Source organism: Syngnathoides biaculeatus, chromosome 2 (genome assembly GCF_019802595.1).
Source record: "Syngnathoides biaculeatus isolate LvHL_M chromosome 2, ASM1980259v1, whole genome shotgun sequence".
Taxonomy (NCBI): Eukaryota; Metazoa; Chordata; class Actinopteri; order Syngnathiformes; family Syngnathidae; genus Syngnathoides; species Syngnathoides biaculeatus.
In genome coordinates, this window is record NC_084641.1 from 26455326 (window position 1) to 26482057 (window position 26732).

General features: G+C 43.4%; 1 protein-coding gene across 8 annotated transcripts in view; it reads right to left on the minus strand.

The window, feature by feature from the left end:
* Nucleotides 1–26732, minus strand: part of LOC133513228 (ankyrin repeat and SAM domain-containing protein 1A-like) — a 78965-nt gene that overhangs the window by 11903 nt on the left and 40330 nt on the right. For all 8 annotated transcript variants that reach the window (XM_061843827.1, XM_061843809.1, XM_061843800.1 and 5 more), the window contains 11 exons: nucleotides 24360–24435; nucleotides 24158–24259; nucleotides 23978–24064; nucleotides 23642–23811; nucleotides 23445–23507; nucleotides 21703–21835; nucleotides 18725–18765; nucleotides 18394–18487; nucleotides 13731–14203; nucleotides 5618–5687; nucleotides 2412–2524 (listed from right to left, as the gene is read on the minus strand). In XM_061843827.1, coding sequence (XP_061699811.1) covers nucleotides 2412–2524; nucleotides 5618–5687; nucleotides 13731–14203; nucleotides 18394–18487; nucleotides 18725–18765; nucleotides 21703–21835; nucleotides 23445–23507; nucleotides 23642–23811; nucleotides 23978–24064; nucleotides 24158–24259; nucleotides 24360–24435 — 1422 coding nt within the window. The remainder of the gene's footprint in view (nucleotides 1–2411; nucleotides 2525–5617; nucleotides 5688–13730; nucleotides 14204–18393; nucleotides 18488–18724; nucleotides 18766–21702; nucleotides 21836–23444; nucleotides 23508–23641; nucleotides 23812–23977; nucleotides 24065–24157; nucleotides 24260–24359; nucleotides 24436–26732) is intronic.

A 26732-nucleotide genomic window follows, 5' to 3' on the forward strand; every position in this document is an offset into this window, starting at 1 on the left:
ACGTAACCCCAGCCTCTACTGTAGCGTCTGTGCTGTGCGCCTTATACTGCGGTGCGCCTTATATGTGGAAAAAGATTTAAATAGACCATTCATTGAAGGTGTGCCTTATAATGCAGTGCTCCTTATAGTGCGGAAAATACGGTACTTTAGCTTGCGGATAACAAGACCTGGCACTGTAGGGTTAGTATTAATCAATCTAAATGCTACCCTTGCAAAAAAAGAAGGACAATTGCTCCCTGAGAAAGATCTTCAAGATCCTCTCTGGCACCTGACCCACTAACTGTGGGATGCAGTGCTGCATCGATAGGACATTAAATGATACATTTGTGTGCAGGGAGAGGCTGACAGTGCGAAACGTGATCCATCTCTGGTTGTACACACTACACACTAATAACCTTTGACGGCATGAACCGCTGCGAGGTAGCACGAAAAGAAACGATCAATCAACGAGAAAGAAAATGGCAATGTGTCAATTGGTGTTGATGACTGCGTGGGGTCGATCAAAACATATTTGGGACTCTTCACAAATATCAAACACACAGTAAGCCAGATGGAAAATACTAAGGACTTATCGGAATTCTGAAAAGTCTCGTAGGCTACATTACAACGCAACCGCACATGGAGCTAAAGGTGCCGCAATCAAGTTATATTGAGATTTAATGTGAGGTAGAAAGTTGCTCATGCTTCAAAGAAAAAGTGTGAGGTTGGCAACATTCATGTTGTTCAGGGAAGATGGCGGATCATCTTGTGATTGTGCCCTTTAAACTTTCAAGCTAAACTTTCCCATGGTGTTGGAAGACCAGAAGACACAGCTAAACTGACAATGTGAAGTCCATTTTCTCCCCAAGGCAAAGCGCTGATTGCTTGGGTTCTGTTCTTCATCAGTCTACCGCCAAACCCTTGAACCTTGACTCCCAAACGAAAGCCACACTTTACTTTCATCGGAAAAGAAGACCTTGGGACACTGGACGGCAACAGTCTTCTTGGCCGAGTTGAGACGCTTCCTACGTTGGCCATTTGGGCTTTTGATCCATGATTATATATACAGTGTATCAGTTATTATTTTGTATAAGCTTACGCAATACTTAATCCAAACTGAAAAAGGAACACGTTAACGCAACAGAATCACAGATCAATTAGTGCTGAGGTTCTATAACACAAAGCTATTCTGTTGATATTGTGTTTTAATCAAAATGATCCAAGGAGAAGCCAGCGCTTGACATTTGACACGGTACAGGCTGAATGAAAAATAAAATGCGAACGGAACAACAAAGTTGAAGATATCCTTAAAGGTCAGGTGTCATCCCTATAAACATTCTAAAATAGATATTGTAATGAAAAATACATATAACATTATTCACTTCAATGTCTACAGGGAAAAAAAAATGAGCGGAGAGCGCGTCATCCATGCGCAAGGTTGCGGAAGTCTCTCCAAGTGGTCGCCACACTGGGACATTCGCCATTGAAAACACGCTGTTCCACCTACAATGGGAGACGAACACACCCCTTCTGACACGGAAGCTCTTTTCGAAGAAGAGAACATCTCACGACAGTAGCAATATCACCCCATCGTTTTGAGACATATTTAGATGATATGCGGATCACGGCCAAACCACCTCCCCGCCCGATCCACCTCCACGCGGCGGTGATAGATACAATGCCGCCCGCGAGTGACGACGACGACGCCGCGGCCAAACCGCCTCCCCGTCCGATCCACCTCCGTAGCGGAGATGAGGCACCATGCCCCAGCGCCGTGACGAGCCACCGGCGATCCACAAGGTCGGTTCAGCCTTGTTGACAAGGCCGGTGGCGATCCACAAGGCCTGCGGAGGCTGTCCTTCAGCGGCTGCTGCACAAAAGCCTCCTGATGTGCACATCGACACATTTAACACCACTGACTTACGGATTACGTCCCCCACCCCCAACTATTGTTTTTTTAGTAGCTGCATACACACCTACCCGTCAACAGGAAGCCACGAAGATGTCGTCCTTTGCACGTGTGTAATACATTTTTACGACAAACCGGGTCGTTTTGAAAAAGTATGAAGAATGAATCAATTTTCTCGAGTGTTCAAGCAATATCCAGCAATACAACAAGCCAGCATTTTAGCTAAGACGACGCAATTACGAGCTATCTTCCAGCACGTAAGACTAGTGTAAACAAACCAGACCGCTCGAGTCTACTACTGGCCTGTACGTCACTTCCTGCTTCTTCTCGAAAACAAATCCCTCAAGAGGATTTTCATGGCGGGAGTTACAAAAAGGCATATACGTCAAAATCATGTCTTGTGGTGAAAATACAGCTGGGTCCATACCGTCTGTTGTTTTTTTCGTGAATAACATACTAAATATCATGCATTTCATGACAGTGGACCTTTAAGTTATGAGAAAATGAAAGAACAGGCACTCACCATGTAGTGAAGGTCATCAAAACCATTGAGGAGCAGCTTGCTTTCGTACTGCGTCAACCCCAACAGCTCCAGCCAGTCTCCAACAGGCTGCAGCAGCAATCGGACCGAGGCACCTGTCGACAGCGGGACACGCTTCAGGAGCGAGAAACCATTCAGCCGGTAACAGCGGCACACCGAGGTTGACACGTGACACAACCACATTATCCTTGGCCAGCAGTGGCGAGCGCAGTGGCAACGGGACGGCATAAGAGACTGTGTCATCTCTGGGCAGGGGGCCAGCCCCCGTGGGGCAGCGGGAGCTGAACCACGGTCTCCAAAGACCGATGTGAGTGTTCCTTTACTCCGGAGTAGAGATGATTAAGAAATTAATGAGAGATGGCTGAATATCACTGAATGTAGGCTTTTCTATGAGACAGAATCAAGAAAATGATTTTCCACTAAGTTTTTGGTTCATCAGTGGGAAAAATTCAGGAGCAGGAGACAGGAAGTGACCTACAGCGCTCATTCGTGATTGACCAAGAGCTAAAACCGTCGCTCGCTGCTGTGTGGATATCACAGAGTAAATAAATCGTGAGGTTGGACAAATTAGGGCACATTAGCCTTACATGAGTCAAATATGCCAGTCATTCTACCGTGATTGGATTAAAATTTTGGTTACCTTAAGTAATAAAGGTAGAAAGTCAAATAATTTAAGTCTTAAATTTCTCATTCATTCTTGCACAAAACCAAGCACGCTCATGATAATACTTTTAAGTCATCAAACAAATCCATCAATGCAAAATCTCAGAAACAAGCCAAATCCAGTCAAAGGTCCAGCGAGGCACTTGCAAAACAGTAAAAGTAACAAAGAAGGATGCGTGCTCATATGAGAAAATGTATTCCAGCTCATTTCAACAAGATTCCCGTCATCTCTTGCCAGCTTGCTGCCTGCAGCGTCTCCTTCCCCTTCTCACCAACTCTCTCTCTTTCTCTCTCTCTCTCACTCACTCTTGAATGTTACTCTTCCGACCTCCCCTCCCCTTTCTTAAAGACCGCAGGGGATGACGTTTTGTCAATAGGAGAAACAGCCTCTTTTGCAAACCCCTGGCAACCCTCATCATTATTAGGCTTGACCTCTTGTGGATCTGGGCTACGCCTACCACCACCCTTTTCCACCCGGCAGAAATTACGGGGCCAATCAAACACCGCTCTTTCTCAGACAAAACTGAAAGGATGCAAATTTGGCCAAAATCAAGCAGAGAGTCTCTTATGGTCTGATTGTGGTGAACATGGTGAGGACTCGGATAAACGCCCCGTGAAGAGAACGACTTCAAGGTCTGAGAGGGAGACTGCCTGTGATGCGGCGCCGACTGATTGATTGCAGTGCTCTCATCAACGAGCCAACCAAGAAAGATGAGCTCACCCTCCTGAGATATGTAACGTTTAATATTTAAACAGCCCACTCCTTGTATGTGAAATTACAAACAATGATGGGTAGAATGGTCGTGACCGAAAGAACAAGATCCCGGATACAAGCGGCCGAAATGAGTTTCCTCCGGAGGATGTCCGGGCTCTCTTTTAGAGATAGGGTGAGAAGCTCGGTCATCCGGGAGGGCCTCAGTGTCGAGCCGCTGCTCCTCCGCATTGAGAGGAGCCAGATGAGGTGGCTGGGTCATCTGATTCGCATGCCTCCCTGGTAAGGTGTTCCACGCATGTCCCACCGGAAAGAGACCCAGAGGAAGACCCAGGACACGCTGGAGAGAGACTATGTCCCTCAGCTAGCTCGGGAACACCTCGGGATCCCTCCGGAAGAGCTGGAAGAAGTGGCTGGGGAAAGGGAAGTCTGAGTATCCCTGCTGAAGCTGCTTCCCCCGCGACGCGACCCGGAGAAGCGATAGATAATGAATGGATGGCTAGAATGACAGATTAGGCTGGGGAATAGTGAATTTTATTGTTTTGTTCAGTAAAATAAAATTGGGAGACCTGATAAATCTGTCAACCAGAGGTTAATTTTAAGAAAAAAGTAAAACCGGGAGGACGCATGTATTGCCAGTCCTGTGTCAATACAGACAGAAAATGAACATTTTTGCGAGATCATGAGAGATTTCGAGATCTGTGGTGCAACAGAATCTTTACGGGTGTGGCGTGACAGTATGTGTTGAGATGATCAGAGCACGCCTCACACATTACAGTTAAACGTTAGGTTTTTATTTTTTGTCTTCAACTGTGGGGAAGCTACTGAAAGTGAGGAAAGTGTGGTGGCAACAGTGAATGTACATATCAGTGAAAGTCTGGTGACTTGTTTTTTTAAATAAGTTCTGTGAAAATGATTTATTCATCCCATTTTATTGTGATTACTGTATGTTTTTATACAGTACAATAAAGTTGAAACACAAGGCATGATGTACCGTAATTTCCGGCCTATAACCCGCGACTTTTTTCACAGTCTTTCAACCCTGCCGGTTATGAGGTGATGCGGCTAATTTGTGCATTTTTTTCTAATAGCCGTAAGGGGGCACTCGAGCTGAAAAAGTAAGAGTGAGACCGGTGGAATATATGTGGCGAGGAAGTGACTTTTACCGGTATATTTTTTTTTAACTGGCCCTGTTAGCGCTGTGCTAGCATTAGCACTGTGCTAGCGTGTTGCTGTTGTGTTACTGTCGCGTCTCAGTCATTTTTACTGGTATGTTTTTTTTTTAACTGGCCCTGTTAGCGGTGTGCTAGCATTAGCACTGTGCTAGCGTGTTGCTGTTGTGTTACTGTCGCGTCTCAGTCATTTTTACTGGTATGTTTTTTTTTTAACTGGCCCTGTTAGCACTGCGCTAGGACGTTTCTGCTGTGTTACTGCCGTGTCTCAGTGATGTAGGTATGTTTTTTTTTTTTTTAACCGGCTCTGTTAGTGCTGTGTTACCATGTTGCTACAGTGTAGCTGCCGCGGCTGTTTTTTTTTTTTTCAACCGGGATGTTTTTTTTTTTTTTTACCGAGATGTTTTTTTTTTTTTTAACTAGCCCTCTTTGTGATACCGTGTTGTTGCTATGTTAAGATAAGGTAAGGTATTTAAACTTTGAAAACTCTTTCTGTGCACCATCTTTCTTTGTAAGTATCTTGTGTTTCAATGTGGGCACTTGGGGCTTTTACACAGGTGCGGCTTAAACGTAAACAGAATTTGCCACTGGGGTGGAATAATTATTGAGTTCCTTTGGTAAACGTGTCGGTCGTACTGTACCTGGCATAGCGTATTGCTGATCCCTGGAATAGTCAATGCCAGCACCAATCAGCGTCATGATCTTCTCGATCTGAGGACACAAACGAGCGATGAGGGCGTGGATGATCTATTACCATTTCTTCTCCTCCAACATCCACCAGAAAAGACAAAGTGCCGCCCGCATGCCACAAACAGAATTCCCCTCGAAAAGTAAATACAAGCCTCTTTGTATTCGTGCCCAGTAACTTGCAGTACATTTACCGCATCGACTGTGGTTTCTTCTCTGCTGAGATGCTGAAGATGAATGACATGTATCGAGTCCTTGTGGCTAACATTGTTGGACTCATGACCACATTATTTAAAAAAAAAAAAGGCACTGAAGTTTTAAATAAAGAACAAAAGCAAGAAATGCATCAGAAAAAAAGAAACTTTAGACCGGCATCAGCCCTTGGAGTATGTCCATGCATCGCTGCACAATGCATGTCGTCGCTCCCAGTCGTCAAGCCTTGAAACTTCATTAAGCAAAACTACTTATAAAAAGTCCACTACACTATTTTGAATCCAACCATTCCAACTTATTTGCTCCTCTAATAAAACAGCGTGATATACAAACTTTGGTTGTAGGGAAAACGAGCTGGTGGACATCATTCTTGTTAGTCCAATGTCCAGTGAAGAAAATAAGTATTTGAACACCCTGCTATATTGCAAGTTCTCCCACTTAGAAATGCTTTCTCCACAGCCTTTCGAGTGTAAACAGAAGAACCTTTATTATGACTCATACTTGATGCACAGTCGATGTACCATCCAATTTTTGTGTATTGAAAAAAATATGGATTTAGATGTAATCATCAACCATTGATCAAGGGAGTAATTGGAAAGCTAAGAGGAGCAAAAGCAAAAATCTAATGTAAAATAGTATCAGCGGATGAATTCAATCATCACCGTGATTATGTCATTCTAAACACATTTGGGAACTCCCAAAAAAAAACAAAAAAACCACACAATCTAACTCCCACAAGAGGACAGGACCGAATCCCAAGATGAGCAGAAAATATTGAAAAGGATCGATATCTTACGCTGTCACAGGAATTAGATCCTGGTGGTTTTGTGCCGGGAGAAGACATCAGTGTCTGCTGAGAGAGAATCCAGACTGTTTTTTTCCCATCCTTGTCATGCATACCTACACTCAGGTGTGCCAAGGTTCAAAGACAATCCTTTCAACAGATGCCATAAAAAAACGGTATGTATAGTACAGTGTATTACAGCTAGAAAGAGTACCACAGATGGATTATTTGGCTTGAGGATGCTAGTGGAAAAATACAGAGAAGGTCAGAAGGAGCTAAATTGTGTCTTTGTGGATCTAGAGAAAGCCTATGACAGAGTAACAAGAGAGGAACTGTGGTACTGCATGCGGAAGTCTGGTGTGGCGGAGAAATATCTTAGAATAGTAAAGAAAAATGTATGATGGCAGCAGAACAATGGTGAGGTGTGCCGTAGGTGTGTCAGAAGAATTTCAAGTGGATGTGGGACTGCATCAGAGATCAGCTCTGAGCCCCTTCCTGTTTGCAGTGGTCATGGATAGGCTGACAGGTCAGGTTAGACTGGAATCCCCTTGGACCGTGATGTTGGCAGATGATATTGTGATATGCAGTGAGAGCAGGGAGCAGGTGGAGGAACATCAGAAAGATGGAGCCATGCACTGGAAAGGAGAGGAATGAAGATTAGTCGAAGTAAAACAGAATATATGTGCTTGAATAAGAGGGGTGGAGGGGGAAGTGTGAGGCTCCATGGAGAAAAGATAGCGAGGGTGGACAACTTCAAATATTTTGGGTCAACAATCCAGAGCAATGGTGAGTGTGGTAAGGTAGTGAAGAAACGGGTCCAAGCAGCATGGAACAGCTGGCGGAAGGTGTCTTGTGTGTTATGTGACAGACGAGTATCCGCGAGGATGAAGGGCAAAGTTTATAAAACAGTGGTGAGGCCGGCCATGATGTACGGATTAGAGACTGTGGCACTGAAGAAACAACAGGAAGCGGAACTGGAGGTGGCAGAAATGAAGACGCTGAGGTTCTCGCTTGGTGTGAGCAGGCTGGATAGGATTAGAAATTAGCTCAATAGATGGACAGCCAAAGTTGGATATTTTAGAGACGAGGTTTGAGAGAGCAGACTTGGATGGTTTGCACATGTTCAGAGGCGAGAGAGTGAGTATATTGGTGGAAGGGTGCTGAGGATGGAGCTTCCAGGCAAAAGAGTGAGAGGAAGACCAAAGAGAAGGTTGATGGAGGTTGTGAGGGAGGACACGAGGCAGTGGGTGTTAGAGAGGAAGATGCACAAGATAGGCTTAGATGGAAAAAGATGACATGCTGTGGCGACCCCTAACGGGACAAGCCGAAAGGAAAAAAAGAAGTAGTAGTAGTAGTATAGTACAGTACATTGTGCATTAAAGGTCTCTATTTCAAAGGAGTGTGAAGTGTGAAAACAAGAGAGGAGAAATTGGGAAATGTGTTGCATTATTACAGACGCTGCCTATGAACGAAGACATACAACGGGTGGGGGCAAAAGTCGCTGGCGAGTTGAGGTGAACAGCTGAAAAGCCAGACATGTAGAGAGACGGGAGCACGGGATGAAAGAAACGGGAACTCATTCATCAAGCTTCAGGATTGCTATTGGGATGACTTTGCAGCTATTTATTTGTTCATGAATGGGATCAGACGGCACAGAACTGAGGTTCAGCCAGGCAAACAATCGGTAACTTAAAAGCTGATGAAAATTTTTAGGGTGAAAAAGGGTTGCGGCACAGATAAAGTGCCCTGACCAAAAAGCCTCAAGTTGGAAAGTTAGCACAAACACGGGGCGAGGATGGCAGCTGTGGACTAACAAATGACATCAAGGGGAAAGAGTGCGTCACAGTAACAAGTAGGTGTCAGCATCTCAATAGCACAGAGGGGCAAAGTTCTGTCAGCAGTCCCATCAACTAGTCCAGTGATAGTCCAATGCAATGCTCGCTATTTGACAAATGAGGTCACTTCTGCAGAACAGCGCCTCCTAATAAAGCTGCACGCAGCAACCAGTCAGATGTCAACTATTTGAATTTAGAATTGAATTTTTATTTATGCTTTTTGGCGGCACCACAGTGGTTGGAGCGTCTGCCTCACAGTTCTCAGGACCAGGGTTGAAATACTGGCCCCGGATGTCTGGAGTTTGTATGTTCCTGTGTGGGTTTTTTATGGGCAGTCCGGTTTCCTCCCACATCCAAAGAACACGCATTAATGAAGACTCTAAATTTCTCGAAGGTGTGAACGTGAGTGCGAATGGTTGTTTGCTTATGTGTTCTTTGCGATTGGCTGGCAACCAGTTCAGGGTATACCCCACCACCTGGCCGAAGATAGCTGGGATAGGTCCCAGCACTTCTATGACCCTTGTGAGGATAAGCGACTCGGTTAATGGATGGATGCCTTTTGGTTCGACACTAATCACGCTCATAAAAAAACTATCCTTGGAAGGCAAACATCAGCAGTTATTAGTCAAAAAACTGTTCAAGCATCTTCCACAGTGTCCATAAGTGCCTTAACATATTTATATATGTATGTTTTTTAACTGAATGACCTCGTGAGATTTCGAAGACAGTATCACTGCCACCAAATCCGATGTTTGGCGAAAAAGTGAAAAGATTTCATCTAAACGCTTTGTTTTTCTGCTTGCTACAGGCACAGCATTTTCTTGGTTTCAATATCTCTCAGTTAAGACGCACTGTGTAAGTCTTGATAATGTGGCCTCTGAGTTTATAATGTCACTTTTGGAGTCCCGCAGGGATCGGTACTCAGCCCTCTTTCGTAAAGTATTTATATGTTGCCGCTTGGTGATATCATTCACAAATATAAGATGAGCTATCACTGTTATGGTGATGACACCGAGCTATGTATGCCATCAAAACTAACTCGCCCATGCGGCTGCTCCAATCTGGAGTCATTCATGTTGAAATTAAAAAGTGGACGTCCTGTAAATTTTAACCCAGAGAAAACTGAGCTGTTGAATAGTGGCTCTGCTAAACAGCCACTTACTTAAGATTTGACAAAATCATCACCACCAGATCATCAAAATATCTTAGCATTTATTTGAATCGACTCCTTTCAAAAGCAAGCTAAGGATATTTCCAAAAACTAATTTCATTAGAGTAAGTTAGCCCCCATTATTTCCGTCATGTTTTAATGTTGGTCTGACCTGACTAATTAGAGTACATGACCTGAATAGAGAATACTTTAAGATACTCTGTATATATACACACAAGTATATAAGGAAAGGGAGGGTCTCTCTGCCCTCCCTAGAGGACATTGGCAACACCCGCTGTCACAGCGGAGCCACTAATATTGTAAAGGACTCTTCACATCCTGGTCTTCACCTGTTTAACGTGCTGCCCTCTGGCAGGCGGTAGGTACAGGTCCCACAAAGCACGGACAACCAGATTCAAGGACAGCTTTTTTTCCAGAGCCGTCAACTCCTTGAACTCTAAACCACTGGAATATTATGCGACGGCACTTTTGTGCGTTGATTTATTTATTTTTTTAAACAATAACTGTGCCTTGATGTTTTTATCTAAGATGTTCTTCAATTTTTATTCTATTTTATTGCATCTGGCACATTGTGGAGAAGCATTCATCATTTCATTGTATGTACGACATATAATGACATTAAAGGCTTTTGATTGGATTTTGAGTTTTGATGAAATGATTTCATCTTTGAAATGGACACATTGCTCCATCTTGTGTTGGAGTGCACAGACACGCATTCTGTTTTAGACCAAAGCTCCACTACTTGTCTTGGCCCGTTTTTCTGCAGTTAACACAAAGCTCCAATCAGAACAATTTCAAGTCAGCACATTTTGGATGAAATACTGTAGTATCCACTTGAAAATCGAGCCTAGAGTAGGGAATCCATACTCATAAAAACAGGTTTTATACGTATTTACTAAAGGGTTTTATGGGTGGCATTCAACAGTGATGTGTACGTCTGTCTGTGTGTGTGTGGTGGGGTGGGAGTGGGGAGGTCTTGTCTCTCCTCTCATCTGTTCACTTCACATTGTCTCCCCTCGTCTTCTTAAATCTGATCCCATGGACCGATTTGAGCCAACATTAGCATGCATACCAGAACACACGCATTCAGAGCTCCTGAGATAGGCCGAGACCTCATGCAAGTCAAATTTGACGGCAAAGTGGACGATGCACGAGTGTATATGGATAAAGCCCAACAAAGACGTGTGGGAAGTCGGGGTGGTGTGTGTGTGTGTGTGTGGTGTGTGTGTGTGTGTGGGGAGATAGGGGGAAATGGATGTGTATGCGAAAATGTATATTTTTAACAAATCAGATGCAAAAGTTTTTATATGATGTGTGTTCGTGCCTTAAAACCTACTTAATGGTGGAAGAGTGTTTGGTAGAACAAGAAACAGCATAAAGGGGAAAAAATAGGGCTTACTGTACTTCCATTGCCATTTATTAATTAAGAAACTGCAGGCTGTGTTACACTTGTTAAAACTGTAATTACAACCCATATTCACGAAGCAGTTTAATCTCAAACAAAGGTCAAATTTGACTTGAAGCCTGGACTTTTCTGATGAAGGAGAATCACTAGTAACAGAACTCATTTTTAGTTCATTGGCAAAGGTCTTTAAATTGGATGAATAGAATTACATGAATAATGCCACTTCATTGCCAACAAATGAATATTTTATTGTAGTTTGGTTGAAACGTTATTTGGAGTAGAATCTGACCTTCCCAGTGGGATTGCTAAAAATTAACCTATGTAATCTCATACATCCATTTGACCAAATTTTATGATACATTTCTGGTAAATTAGATGACAAATCCTAAAGGACAAAGAAAGTGACAAGAGACAACGGGTCTTTGTCCGGTCTACATTGCCCCGCCAAACACTTTCCCTGAACAAATGGACAGAAAAAATATCAATAATATTGTAAAAAAATATAATATGTACTTTTCCTCATAAAGCAATCATTGATTAGCAGTCGAGAGAATAACAAATGAACCCAAGAAAGAAAACTTTGACTGAAGTGACCTTTGACCACTATACTCAACCTTCATTTGATGGATACCAATGAATACTGTTCTGATATAACATTTGACCGTAACTAATTTGGACATTGCGTGGTTCTTGGATATTGGAGGCCACCTGAAACTCCTCTTGCGTTTAAAAAAAAATAATTACTGAAAGTCATACAATAACTAGATACTGTGGACCGAGACAAAATCCCATTAAATCTTGTACAAAATCAAATACGTAATTCTGTCAAAATGTTCATTTGCTGAATTGAATGTATGCTCTGATGCCTCAACAGGTGCAACAGGATTTCGGCAAACACCTCAAACAAGGCTCACTCATGGCGTAGTGGTACACACGCCTGGACTTTGGGGCGGGCAACGTAGGATCAATTCCCGCTCAGTAATGGTGTCAGTACATGCCCTGCGACTGACTGGCAGCCAGTTCAGGGTGTAGTCTTCATTTGGCCCCAAGTTAGCTGGCCATTGTGAGAATAAGCGGCTTGGGAAATGGATGGACCTCAAACGAGAGCACGTGAGTCGGCTCCTCTGTAGCGTAGTATTTATAATGCCTAGTTGGCTCATTTGAGAACAATGTGTGAAAAAAAAAAACCCGACAGAGTCGTCTCCAATGTACACGGAAGCGTGTTGCGGCCACACGGTAAACTTCGGTATACCTCTGTGATGGCTGTTTTTTTTTTTTTTAATATGCATTGTTTTCAAATGAGTCCAATGCGTATTTAAAAAAAGAAAATAAAACCGCCAGGATAGGCTTCAGATCCCGTACAGCCACACGTTAACCTACGTAAACCTCTGTGTGACTGACGATTTAGTTTCTTTTTTTCCAAGTACGCATTGGACTCATTTGAGAACAATCCATTAGTAAAAGAAAAAAAAAAGCCCACTGAAGCTTAACGTGTGGCCGCAACACGCTTCCGTGTACGTTGGAGATGACTCCCTGTCGTTTTTTTTTTGTTTTTTTTAAACGCATTGTTCTCAAATGAGCCAGCTTGGTATTCTAAATACTTCTTGGGAATTTGAGATGGAGAAGAATAATTCCTACCTGAAATGAAGTGATCGCTACCCAGTCGTGCGTATTTGGTTGGGCACCATCCATCACGTTTAATTGCCGAAATCCATCGATCTTTTCTCGTCTTTTCAGCTGGTATTCCATAGAATGACCTCTTTGAATATCTCTCTCGTCTGTTCTGACAACCAACAGCACAACGAGTCCCGGGCATTGTGAATATTCTGCTCCGGTTCTAACCCCACATGGTCGAGCAGCTCTTTGTTGCCGGCAATACGGCGCCGTGAAAATGGTGACGTCACTTACACGAGCTCTATACGTAGTCCAGCGTGAACACCAAAGCGCTGGTGGTGGGGGGTCTGTTTAGCTCTGAATATACAGCGTACTGTTTACAACACCATATAAAAATGTAAATGTCAACAGCATACTGCAAAATCAAAGTTGAAGTAAGGAAAGGTTTACATTTCAGGACTCTATGGTTATGTTTTAATGCCTTGTGGCTGTAAGCTTTGTTTACGCCTAGTTGACTTAAGAGAAGCTTTGTTCATGGGGGAAAACTGCGAGACAAAGAGAACAGTGAGTAACAAGTATATTCATACTTCTTTGCTACGCTCGTAAAACACGTTTAATATTTTCCCCGAATCCGTGAAAAGATAGTACCCACTCTAAAATGTAGGAATGTGAATGTTTTGGATTCTCCGCTTTTATGGTTGATTGATAAAAAAAAAAAAAAAAAAAAAAAAAAAATCATTCGTGTTCAACGACCATTTTAAAAATGTTAAATTCATCAAAGAGAATCTGATTGTATTGATTATTTGGATACCTTTCTGTCATTGCTTTACTGATTGTTTTCACAGCATGTTTTAAGATTTACATTTTCAAACAATCTATTTCATAATTAATTGCAGCAAGAAGTCACCTTATTGCTAATTTATTTGTGAGCTCCAAGACCTGAGGGAACTCACTGTCCTCATTGAAGACACAATTAACTGACTATTTTAAAAGGAAGAACCAAAAAGAAAAAACACATTTTCGACAAATGACGCATTAAACTTACCTCGTCCCATTCGGAGGTGAAGGATGGTGATTTCTCAAGCCTTTTCTTGCCGCTACTACAGTTGGAAACTGATTCACTTCGGTTCACTAGTCCTCCGTCGTCTTCACTCGGAGGTGAGACAAGCAAATCTGAGTCTGACTTGGAGAGGCTGCGGGCCAGCTTCAGGTCCCCAGGAGGACGCATCCTGCCAGACGCTGCCCCCGAGTCCCTGGGCTCTTTGTTCACAGTAGCATAAATGGCGTTTGGATCACAGTCTGTTAGGATGGCGGCCATACTGGGACGGATATGTTGCGTCGAAGCTGCTTGCTCTTTCGCTTTGGCTCTTGACTGTTGTTGGGTCTGCCCAGGTGGCGCGACACCTGGAATCCTGAAGGGCTCCTCGCGACAATCAAACACTGGGGAAGATCCGTGCAGAAGGCCGGTAAACTGTTCTGGGACACCCGCACCCTGATCTGGGCTGAGCTGGGAGTTATCTAGACAGAGAAAAACATCACAAGGTCAGCAAGGAGGGGAGGGCTGTTTGCGAGAGCTGAAACTGGATGGAAGACTGAGCGTCAGATCCTGAGAGCGGGGCTCATAAGAAACCGCCCACACAAGCGCTGAAACAGTTTTGTAATTGTTTCCTAGCAGGGGTGATGAAGAGAGGTGGGGGGTGGGAAAAAAAGTTGGACAGACAGGAGGCATATGTTTGCGAGAGAAATGTCAAGATTCCACAATCTCTTGACAAACTGCTGGCATTGCACGCCTGCAGTGTGTATCAGCCTTTATCCTCTGTTGGAAATGGGACTGGCTTCGTCAGACAGGACCCACTTGTCTGTTGTTTCCTTACAGGGTCACGATAAACACTACTCCAAACGACAAGCCAAAATTTGCTCCATGCACACGTGCATCTCATAAATCACAAACTAGAAAGAAAATTAATCAGATGTCTCACCTCGTCGCGCCTTCTCCAACAAAAACAAGTCCTTAATGAGATGGCGTAGCAAGTGCAATTAAAAGCAATTGGATTTTCCTCCTCCCTCCCCATAGGAATTACAGCCACATAAGACCCCTTTCCGCTATCAGAGCTGCCACAAAGCTTGGCTTTGCTTTAAAGAGGCATAAACACTGGTTTGGTTCTGGTTTTCCCACCCGACTCTGCGCTGCCTTGCTACGTGCTGTTGTCTGCCCGTGTGACTAGTAGCTCTCTGTTTTTCCTGAATTCTAATTCTGGACTCCAATGAAGGCTCAGGAATGGAAATTTGAATCGCCCCCATCCTCAGCGGCCAGACGCTAGGTAATTAGCACAGCGACACGTGGAGAGGGAGCTGTGCGAGGAGGGGAAGGGGACTGTCTCTGTCAGGGTCACGGGGGTCAGGGTGTTTGGTGACGTGGAAACTACGGCAGTGGTCACGAGAAAAAAAAAAAAAAAAAAGACCAGGGGAGGTCAAGTCTCCATTTCCAAACAAAAAAAAAAAGGAACAACACCTTGAACTCTTGTCATTCAGTGGCTAAAACTGGAGGAGGAGGGTTTGAATGTAACAAAAAGGTGAGTGGTTTGCATTGTGCGGATATGTCAGGATCAATCCCAAACGCGAAAGTGCGTAAACGCCCTCTGAGCACAGAGATCTGGTTCCAACAGTCTCACACCCGGTTAACACCCTCCATTCAGGATGACTACACCGTCTACGGCTGCTTTTAAGCCTCTGTACGAGTGCATGACCCAATATTATTGCAGCTCATACACGTGCGATGAGGTCACTTCAGATGTGGAATACGTGTTTGGTTTGGCACGGCAACCACCATGTTTCACTAATGATGTCATGTTTGGTTTGCAGAAACAGACGAAGTGGTGCCAACGATCATTCCACATCGCTGCACTTCCGAACTGGACTGAGGGTGGGAGGCCATTTGTTAGAGGCAGAATTTGACACATATCCAGTTGCTTTCAGGTTATTTCCTTCGAGATGTGTTCTCTTTCACTGCATAACTGCCCGTTTTAATTATTGCCTACAGTCTACCCGTATTCAAAGAACTACTTCGAAGTGCTTGTGTGAACTCCACGGAGAGCAGGGAATTCTTGCGGGGGAACAATATTGAGTTTTGACTGGTGATATAAACAAGTACCGGCTGACTATGAATTCATCCTCCACCTGCTGAGCGTACGGGGGTCTGGCCCACAGAAAAACGAGCAACCAGATCTGCCTGACGCAGACTAACTGCCACGCCCACATGAGCAAAATGAAATAGTTCTGAGACAGCTGGTTTAGATTTCAACATGGCAAGAAAGTTTTGCCTTCCATTTGCTGGTGCGCATGAAGTTGAGAAGCGCACTGTGTGAAAATTGTGTTTTTGTAGCTTTCAAAATTGGAGTGGGCCATAAATTTCCCTCCAAAAAGGGTCCTGAACATGAATACTGACTGCAATATAATTCCAAAATTTACTCGACATTGGCTGATTTTTTTTTTTTTTTTTTCTCAAAATCCCAACATCTGGTTCGCACTTGGCCCGCCTTTTAAATTTTAAGTCGATATGACCCCTGAGCCAAAAGGTATGCCCACCCTTGGGCTAGACTCTTTACTATTGAGAGGGATGGCAGATGGACCCAATTCATAGCTTTGCCTCATGAGTCTCTTAAAGTGGGACATACGGTACTATGGAAAATTGACTTTTTATTGCTTGTATACAAACAGCTGGGTCTCTTGGGCACCTTGCCACCCATCAATTGTGAAATTAAACCAATTACTCTTTGCTTATCTGCCCATTTAAAACAAAAAAAAGTTTGTGAGCGAGCTGTTCTGAATTTCGTCACGGGTTATGTAACAGTGGGGAGAATTTACAAAATAACCGACCTCACAATGTTTTTCTAACCATGACTTGGAAGATAGGCTAGGAAAAGAGCCACGATGACGCTACGTTGTCTGAAACACTATCAGGTCAAAGCCAAAATGTAAGCGGAACTGCTCTGTATTACCTGGTGAGAGAAATAAATACAATAAAAAAAAAATCCCTATTCACGAACAAGATTTCCAATAAATATTGTTTTGGTTCGGCGTCACGGTGACGCGACTCGTTAAGAGTGTTAGCCTGACAGTTCTGAGGTTGGGAGTTCAAATCCTGGCTCCGCCTGTGTGGAATTTGCACGTTCTCCCCACGCTTATGTGGGTTTCCTCCGGGCACTACAGTTTCCTCCCGCATCCCAAAAACATGCATGAAACGGAGACTCTAAATTGCTTTTAGGTGTTATTGTGACCACGAATGGTTGTTTGTTTTTATGTGCACTGCGAGTAGCTGTCAACCAGTTCAGGGTGTACCCCGCCTCCTGCCCGAAGTTGCCTGGGATAGGCTCCAGCACTCCCGTGAGGATAAGCGGTTTCAGAAAATGGATGGATGGATTGCTTTGGTTCACAAACTATTCTTCAGTTATCAAACAGTCAAAGTATCCATTGTATAATCCTCAAAGTGTGCTTTCTCTCTCAGAGCATAAATGTTATTCTCGCCATGCATCGTGTACAGTAATTTAGAGATGCCCTGGACCATCATCTCCAAGGTTATCTGTGCCAACACTACCACTTCCCCCCACACCCCCAACCGTAATTGTCCAGATTTTTGCGGATTCTTTGTTTCTCGTAAAACAGCAAGTGCATTTTTCTAAGGGAAGCTCCGACTCCATTCAGTCCAATACGTATAATTCCTGAGACGATGACGTGGTTGTCCCAATTCTCTCTAAACCGTCTATGCACGAACTCAAGCCAACATTTACAACAGCGGTGGCAGATTGCTACGTTCGTGTTGCCGAAGCGCCTGACATTGCTTTTAGAGAAAAATCATCTGCTCCTCTACTACCTCCATCGGCAACAAGCGGAGAAGGAGAACAGTATTCCTAAATTGAATGCATATCACAACCAGAACGGGAAATAGGAGAAGGTTTTGAGTCAATTCCATCGGGAAACCGTTGAGAAGCGAATAAGAAAAAGATGGGCTCTGTTTCTCTGTTGAGGACTGGGCCTCAGTCCTCCCGGCCTGAAATAATCCATATCAATCCGGCCCTCGTATGGAGTGTATTGTATGAAGTGTGGCCTCCAAAGGTAAACATGCTTCTGTTGTCTTTAAGGGTGCTTGCTCCCCCCCCCCCCCCCCACATGTTAACCACTTGCCTCTTTCAAATATACGTAGCTCTGTTCTGAGCCATCACGCTAATGAACACTGATTCTACAGTAAAGTGGGCAGGCTGAACAGAGAATTTAATGAAATAAAACATCTAAACAGGCAAATGGCAAAAAAAAAAAATGGGTGTAATGAGTACTTAAGCAGTTCTCTTGCAATACAAAAGTTGATGTAAAAAGTACGACTAAACAATCAGCTATTGGATATAACTGGTTAATCCTCACAAGGGTCACCGCAATGCTGGAGCCAATCCCAGCAATCATTGGGCAGGAGGCGGGGTACACCCTGAGCTGGTTGCCAGCCAATCGCAGGGCACATAGAGACAAACAGCCGCACTCACGATCACACCTAGGGGCAATTCAGAGTCTCCAGTTAATGCATGTTTTGGGGATGTGGGAGGAAACTAACTCAGGCAAGGGATGAGCATCCAAACTCCAGGACCCAGGATTTGAACCCCGGTCCTCAAAACTGTGAGACCAACGCTCTACGGCTGCGACATCCAAGTGTCTTTGCTCACCTGCTACTGCTTGCAGGCCCACCCATCCTGAGGGATGCAGAGTTTCTTTTGTCGGGTTTGGCGTACCGAGGTTATTTAGGGCGCTGGATTTGCACTGTAGTGGAACACAGACGAGTAATGATCAGTTTATTCCAGCCTTGCAAAAATATGAATATTAATGCTCAGTGTCGGCCCCGTTTGTCAGATAATTGCCCGCCTTTTCTGACAAACTCAAAATATGCAAAATCACATTGCAGATGTTTTCCGTTAATGCCAAAGACAAGGACTACAAACTAGATCGTGACATTGGATTGGGCACTTTGCAGAAGAAAACATAAAACGTTAAACATACCTGAGGTAGGACACTGCTGTTTGACGGGATACTGTTTTCATCTGTGGAAACCAAAGACACGAGAGTAAGCTTCTTTTCCCCCCCCCGCCATTCAGTGTATCCCGTTAGGTGTCACCGCATCGCATCATCGGTTTCCGCGTAAGCTTATCTCCTGCATCCTCCTCTCGGACACCAACTGCCCTCATGTCCTCCCTCACCACATCCATCAACCTTCTCTTTGGTCTTTCTCTCACTCTCTTGCCCGGCAACTCCATCCTCACCACCCTTCTTCCAATATACTTCCTCTCTCCCCTATGGACAAAGTCGGCTCTCTCTATCTGTGCCTCCAAAATATCTGCCCTTGTCTCTGTCGTCTCTTCAGTGTGCCATTGTCTGTAATCCGTACGTTATGGTTGGATTTACCAGTGTTTTATAATCTTTGCCCTGCATCCTAGCAGAGATTTTTATGTTACATAACACCTCAATAACCTTCCTCCACATGTTCCAACATGCTTGGACCAGTTAATTCACTTCCTTACCATACTCTCGATTGCTCTGGATTGTTGACCACAGGTTTTAAAGGTCCTCCGCCTTCCCTCGGTCTTCTCTCTGTAACCTCACTTTTCCCCTCCACTCTCTCATTTATGCACATATCTTGTCTTACTTCAGCTGATCTTGATTCCTCTCCTTTCAAGGTGATGCCTCTTGCTTTCTAATGCCTGCTCTCTGCTTTCATTGCAGAAGATCGTGGTCCAGTCTAGCCTCATCGGTTTGCCCATCCATCACTACTGCAAACGGGAAGGGGGCCAGGGGGGATGCCTGATGCACTCCAACCATCACCACAAACTCCTCTGTTACACCTAAAGCACACCACCCATGTTATCTCTAAATTTTGATGTCCGAGCAAACACTCTAAGCCACGGGTGTCAAACTCAAGGCCCAGGGGCCAGATCTGGCCCACCCCATGGTTTTATGTGGCCCGCGGAAGCAAATCATGCGTATCAACTTCCATTACTTTTTGTTTAAATCTGTCCCAGAATTTCAAATTGCCGTATCATAAATGATAGCGCTGAGCTATCACAAACATTTTTGTGTTACCAAACAACAATAGTTGGAAAAACCCATTACCCTTGATTTCTGATTCCAAAACTAGTTCATAAATTTCACATGTAAATATGATGAGGCAGTTAAAGATTTTTATCCATTGAAGTTACATGGCTTATTAAATGAATCATATTAGTGTTACATTCGCATCACAACATTTTCAAAAATAATTTTCAGTGTCTTTGCAAAATTACAATGTAAATTTCAAATTTCTGTTCTTTTAACTACACACAAGAAAAAAAATTGAAAGCCCGCTTCCAAATGGATTTCATTTCTTTTTTCATTTCAGCCTACAGTTTGGACTGGCTTGCCCTCCCTTAGGGATGCATTAACACATCGAGATGTAAACACCATGAAACAAAAGCTGGAATTTTGAACTTTTGTCTCATCGTTATCTTTTGATCCGGAGCGCAAATGTCTTCAGTTTACAACTAAAACAAAGGGGTGGACCTTGCAGTTCCATTACTTTTGGAGGGCGGTGTCAATGAACCTTTCTCCAAAATATCATGTTAAAACAACTGACGCTTTTTGTGTCATAATCCCAACATTCAAAGCCCCCACATTCAACCGGAGGCATCAGAGGATAAATTAACAATCAACCCATACTTGCTGTTGTCAGTGCTTTGAGAATGTGAAAATGATCCATAATAAAGTGTTTTATGCATGGAGACACTCACCAACATATCTGATGGGCTCTTGATTCAACTTTCTGCCAATTAAATGAAAATGGCTACGCAGCCATGATGATGAAGTCGATTTATTAAAGGGGAAATCCAGTTGTTTGCATTAACAATACGTCATGTAATATGTACTTTATCTTGACAATGTGATGTTAAATCCACTCTCAGAACTCTGCTCCTCTGTATGGAAGAATTCCTCCACCTTCCCCATCAACCGATACTGCAATTTCTTCATCAGATGAGGATAAATCCGAGAAATCAGCGCTGGGCATAAATGGTGTCCCACGTAATCGAGAGTTTGGAACGGCACGTAACACGTCACATACCCCCACGTAGGTCACGTGACTCGCAAAAAATGGCAGGGCCCCTGAAAATTCCTAATTGTCGATTAAAATCTTCTCATAACCTTATTAAATGAGAAAGGATTTAACATCACATTGTCAAGATAGAGCAGCGATTCCCAAACAGCGTGCCGGGGTACATTAGCGTGCCGTGAGCGCTCTTCAGGTGTGCCGTGGGAAGTTATCCAATTTTATGGAATTCCTAGAAAAAAAAAAAAATTTCCAAGAAATAATGTATCTTTATTCATCTATATATGCCAGTGATGCACAATGACAGACAGAACCAAAAAAGATCCTCTTCTATTAGATGGCAGGAAGTACATACAGTAATTAATCGAACCCTTTTTGGTGACATTTACTTTTGTTGGTGTGCCGTGGGATTTTTCTATTGTAAAATATGTGCATTGGCTCTATAGAGGTTGGAAATCACTGATTTAGAGTACATATTAAATGACCTATTGGATACATTGTTCATGCAAACCGCTGGATTTCCCCTTTCAGGATAAACCCATTTCTTTTTCTGTCACTCGAAAGTGAAAATTGCTCAGTGTCCATTTTCTTTCACCGGAATAAAGCAATTCATACATTTGGAGACCAGAAATAGAAGGAGAAACGTGGAGGAAGGTTGGGTCTAAAATGTCTCTTTTCAAAGGAGCAAAGGCTCACAACTGGCTCCTTATTTAATTGCATGTAATGTAATTACGCATTATGCTCTTGAGTTTTGGAGATTTTGCTAGAAATTCGGGGTCTCCTGACGATTGAGGAAGGAACTTTATTGATCCTGCTTCATGCTTAGACTTAACTCATCAGTAGTTAATGTTAACATGTGCAAGGAACAGTCGGTGAATGTTTGCAAAGGTACAGTACGCCACACCTTTATGAACCTGGGACTCCTGGCTTGGCAGCGGGACTTTAGTTTGAGCAGTCAGCAACAACTCATATGTGTGATCCTCCTCCTCCTCTGCAGTCTCGCCACGCTCGTCAATACTGCTATTCGTAAATAAAGCCTGTGGAAACCAGAAGCGAGGAGGAAGTCATTTAAATGAAAATGCGATTCAACCACCATATGCGAGAATAGAAATGTCCGGCAAGCCATATGACTCCGTTAGCTCCCCATCTCCTCTTTTCTTCTCTTGCCTGTTTAACTTACCCCCTTTTTTGTCCTATGAATTATACCCATTATAAAAATGCCTGAGGACATTTATGAAAGGGGTGATGGCTGAACATCACTAACTCTGGGGCGAGGTTGTCAAATTCAATTTTTTCCACGGGTCACATTGTTGTTACGGTTTCGCTGAGAGGGCCGTTATGACTGAAACCATAAAAAAATCTTTAACCGCCTCATCACATTGACACATGAAATGTATGAACTAGTTTTGGAATCAGAAATCAAGGCTAATAGTTTTTTTTAACTATTGCTGCTTGGTAACACAGAAAATGCTTGCAATATCTCAAGGTAATCATTTACGATATGGCAATTTCAAATTTTGGGACAGATTTGAACAAAAAAAATAATGGAAATTGAGACACATGATTTGCTTCTGCGGGCCACATAAAATCATGTGGCGGGCCGGATCTGGCCCACCGGGCCTTGAGTTTGACACCTGCGGTCTAGAGGTTGCCTACCACCAGGCGGCAACTTTCAGACGAAAAATATTAGTAAAAGTATTTTTTTTTTCCAGTCATGGCTTTAGTGTCAGCACAAAAACAGCAGATGGGAGAGTTTTTCACCAAATAAAGGAAAATCAGAAAAAAGGCAAATTAGGGAATGGGAAATAAAACTGGATTATAACAAAATTATCATACTTCTTACTGTCACCAGCACAACTAAAGAACAAGGTATAAATCTGACCTCCAACATATCAAATGTGACATTTGACCTCATTTTTTTTCTGCCCTTTACAGACAGACTTTAAAATTTGAGTTTTTCTGAAATATCAATCCATCCATTTTCTTAAGTCGCTTATCCTCACAAGGGTCGGGAGTGCTGGAGCCTATGCCAGCTGTCAACAAGCAGGAGGCGAGGTACAACCTGAACGGGTTTCCAGCCAATCACAGGGCACGTCGAGACAAAGAGCCGCACTCACAATCACACCTAGGGGCAATTTAGAGTGTCCAATTAATGTTGCATGTTTTTGGAAATCCGAGTGCCCGGAGAAAACCCACGCAGGCACGGGGAGAACATGCAAACTCCGCACAGGCGGGGCCGGGATTGAACACGCTTATCCAGCTGGGCCACCGTGCCGCTTTCTGAGATAATGCATTATCCACATTCTTGATTCCATTTTTGTTCTTCCATATTTATCGTAACTAAATGTTTCTGATCATAAGCCCATTTTCACAACTGACATATGCAACCCAAGTAATAAAGCAGTCGAAATGATAATTGTGTTGACTCATTTTAGAATAAAATTCCAAAACCAAAACCAAAACCTCTCTGGCTCCAAGTGAAAAAGGACTGTTTTTGTCGATCTGAGTTCAGATTAAAAAGAAATTAAAAATCCATCCATAAATAAAACAACCTCCTTGTATTCATGTTGAACATTTGTGACTGAGAGAAAGGTGAGTTTCGTCCAATCAGAGGACTTTTTTTTTCAATCTTAAAATTCTCCTCACCTCTGAGCTCACCTCTTCTTCAAGACCAGCACCAGGATGTGTTAAGTGTCCCAACCGATCTTTCTGAAACACACGTGCTCCCAAAGTTGAGAAGAGCAAATGCCCCAGCATACAGCCAGAGAAGCATCATCACCCTCTAGAGGTAGTTTGGGGTTCTCACATTTGAACTTTTGCATAGCCCCGTGCGGTTGTCTAACCTTTCCTGCTTCACTGTCTGGGCGTCCAGAATCCCTGTCTGAGGATTTGCCACTTGTAAGGCTGTCCAGAGAATGGCAAGAGGTAGCTTCAAACAGCGCTTCATAGGGACTCTCGTCCTCAGGCCCCGGGGCCAGCCCAGAGATCAACTCGCTCACTTTCTCCAGATCGCCTAAAAAGGAGCTCATATTCATACATTGTGCAAGCGGAGTAATAAAATCTCCATTCAGTACGCATTCACTATTGAGCAGGTTGCAAAAAATACGGCAAACCCAAAGAAGCGGCACGTCTTTGTGTAACTGTCGAATGAGCCGCTGCGATAATCTGGCAACTCTTACCCTTGTTTCGAGGGGTGGGACTCTCCAGGAGTGGGGGGATTGGTGGAGGGGGGAGGTCGATGTCAGGTGGTTTTCCATTCATAAGCCCTGCAGCCGGCAAACAGGAGATTCAATAACGCCGATGAGATCAAGACGAGTTAAGAGGGAACTTCCGATGTCATTACTGTCCTTCTTTTCTACCTTGGATGAGCGCTGCTATCGCTCTGCTCTTCTGAGAGGGCATGTCTTTCACAGTGTCCAGCGCTGTCAAGCCCTTCTGGTCCAAAATATTCACATCAATGCCTAAAAATTAACACATGGAGGATTTAGGCCAGCATTTGCTCTGCTAACACTTTTCATTCATTTGCCGGGGCAATCGGAAGGTTTACGGTTTACGCCTGACCTGCACTGAGAAGTTTCTGTACCACATCGGTCTTCCCGAACAGGGCTGCTTCGTGGAGTGCGCTGCCTTTCTCCGTCTGGTCAGAAAAGGAAGTGAAAGGAATCGGGAGAAGGGAAAAGGGAGGTTGAAAACTGTAACTTGCATCCATTAAGCTTTGTTGAGACAAACTATTGCAGTTCATATTCACCAAGGAAATTGTCTTGGCTCGCACTCAAAGCACAGTTATGCAAAAATAACTCATTTATTCATTCATTTTCTGTAGCGCATATCCTCACGAGGTTAGCGGGCGTGCTGGAACCTATCGCAGCTTTCTTTGAAGGAGAAGCAGGGTACACCCTTAACTGGTTGCCGGCCAATGGACCTTTCCGACCCGTCAATCACTCGTACAATAATAGCCAATCAGATAGCCTCTGCCCCCATGTTGTCCCAAAAGCAATGCTGGTTGTAGGTATCGCAAACGGTTACAATTAATCGGTTATAACCGGTTTTCGATTGTTTAAAACCGAAACCGTAATCGGACTTTCGAAATCGGTTAAAATTTCCAATAATTTCTTCCGGTTCCGGTATTCCACATTGCGCTATTTTTTCAATATCATTTCCACTTTTTTCAAGAATGTTAACATTAAAACATTTTTACAAAAAAAAAAAAAGAAAAATTTAACTTACACGAGTGCGTTGTTGAAAGCCACATTCAACAAGCTTTTTTGTCATTATCGTGGAGTAAATTAACGATCGATGGTGTGGCGCCGAAGAAAAGGAGTCGGAGGCGGAGTGTCGGACACAGGAACAAAACTTGTTTTATTGGCAGACATCAAAACGCTACTCGCATAACGGCGAGAACTCTGTGAACTCGTCACTCCGGAAGAGCAACAACAAAAAACAGTCCGTGCGGAACCCCGCACCCCCAACTCGAGGTCTCGCGGGTGAATTATGTAAACGCCACAATGATACCGATTTTAAAACCGGTTAATCGTTTTTTTTGCTACAGGTGTTCGGTTAAAACCGATTATGAAAGTAAGCGTTGGTTGTCAGTAGCGTGCGCTTGGAAAAGTTCATGTTACGAAGAAAATGGTCCTCATATGCGCTTGGGGAACTTGCTATTTTGATGAAAGACGTCCTGCTAGGTAACAAGGGGCCCGTTTGATTCATTTTCCAAAATCTAAAACACAGTTGACAAATTTATCTACGGCGGATAAAGGCTCGAGGAAGAGCGCACGTACAACTAAATACAAACAATATCAACAACACAAGGCTGTAGGTTCGAAGGTAAGTGAGTGAGAAGTATCCTCTCTGAGTTTGATTGTATTATTATCAGTGCTTTCTACAGTGCAGGAGAACAACTTTCACTTTGTTAGTGTATCACTGACCTGCTGAGTGAAGTGTGTCACGTTTTATGCCGAAGAGTCGGGTTAGTGATACGTAAATACGCAATGTCATGTAAGAGAAATGTCTATTTGCCCATTTGTATCACATGTGACTTTTAAGAAAGAGCACTGGGTTCGATTATGAGCCAAGTCAAACTTTTTCATCCGGTGACTACGGTACTGACTGAGTTAATCACCATTGTTTAAATGTAGAAAATCAAACCTAACTCACTTCTAAAGACTACAATGATATTACTTATGATCTTTACCAAGTAAAAAGTACTCACCCTGCATTACATGTGCTGTACGATTCCACTATTTTATCCATTTGGATTTCAATATGAAGTTTGTGAGGCGTCAAGCTTTTTTTTTTTTTTCTTGCATCGATCGGGAAAATTTCGCTGTAACTGATAATGCGTCCTGCTCCGTCCAAAATCTTAATTCCATGTACATATCCCCGCGTGAAATAGTTGATAACTCTCTGTAAAACTCTCTTGGACAAGTCTGATGCAAAAAACATACCACAATATTATTGGAATACGCGATAGAGAATCGACTTCAAACCTATTCTATTCAGTCGCCATTTTGGAAGCTTGTGGGACATGGAAACTGTAGCTAAGGGGGCGGAGCTTAAGATCGCCAGTCGGAAAGGTCCATTCCAGGGCAGATGGAAACAAACAGTTCAAACTCATATTCACACCCACAATTAACCTTCCATGGTTGAGGGGTGGGAGGAAACCAGAGAACCCAAAGAAAACCCACACAGGCACAGGAAGAACATACAAACCCCATACAAGTGGGACCGGATTTGAACCCGGGTCCTCAGAACTGCGCGACAGATGTGCTAACAAGTCGCCCACTATACCGGCAGCAAAAACAACTTTATATTCCAATTTTTTGCACACTAATTCAACATTACATTGCACCACATTTATGGGATAATAAATGGCCATCCAATCACGTATTTACTTCTGCACATGTACAATCATTTGCAGTGCTAATAATGTGA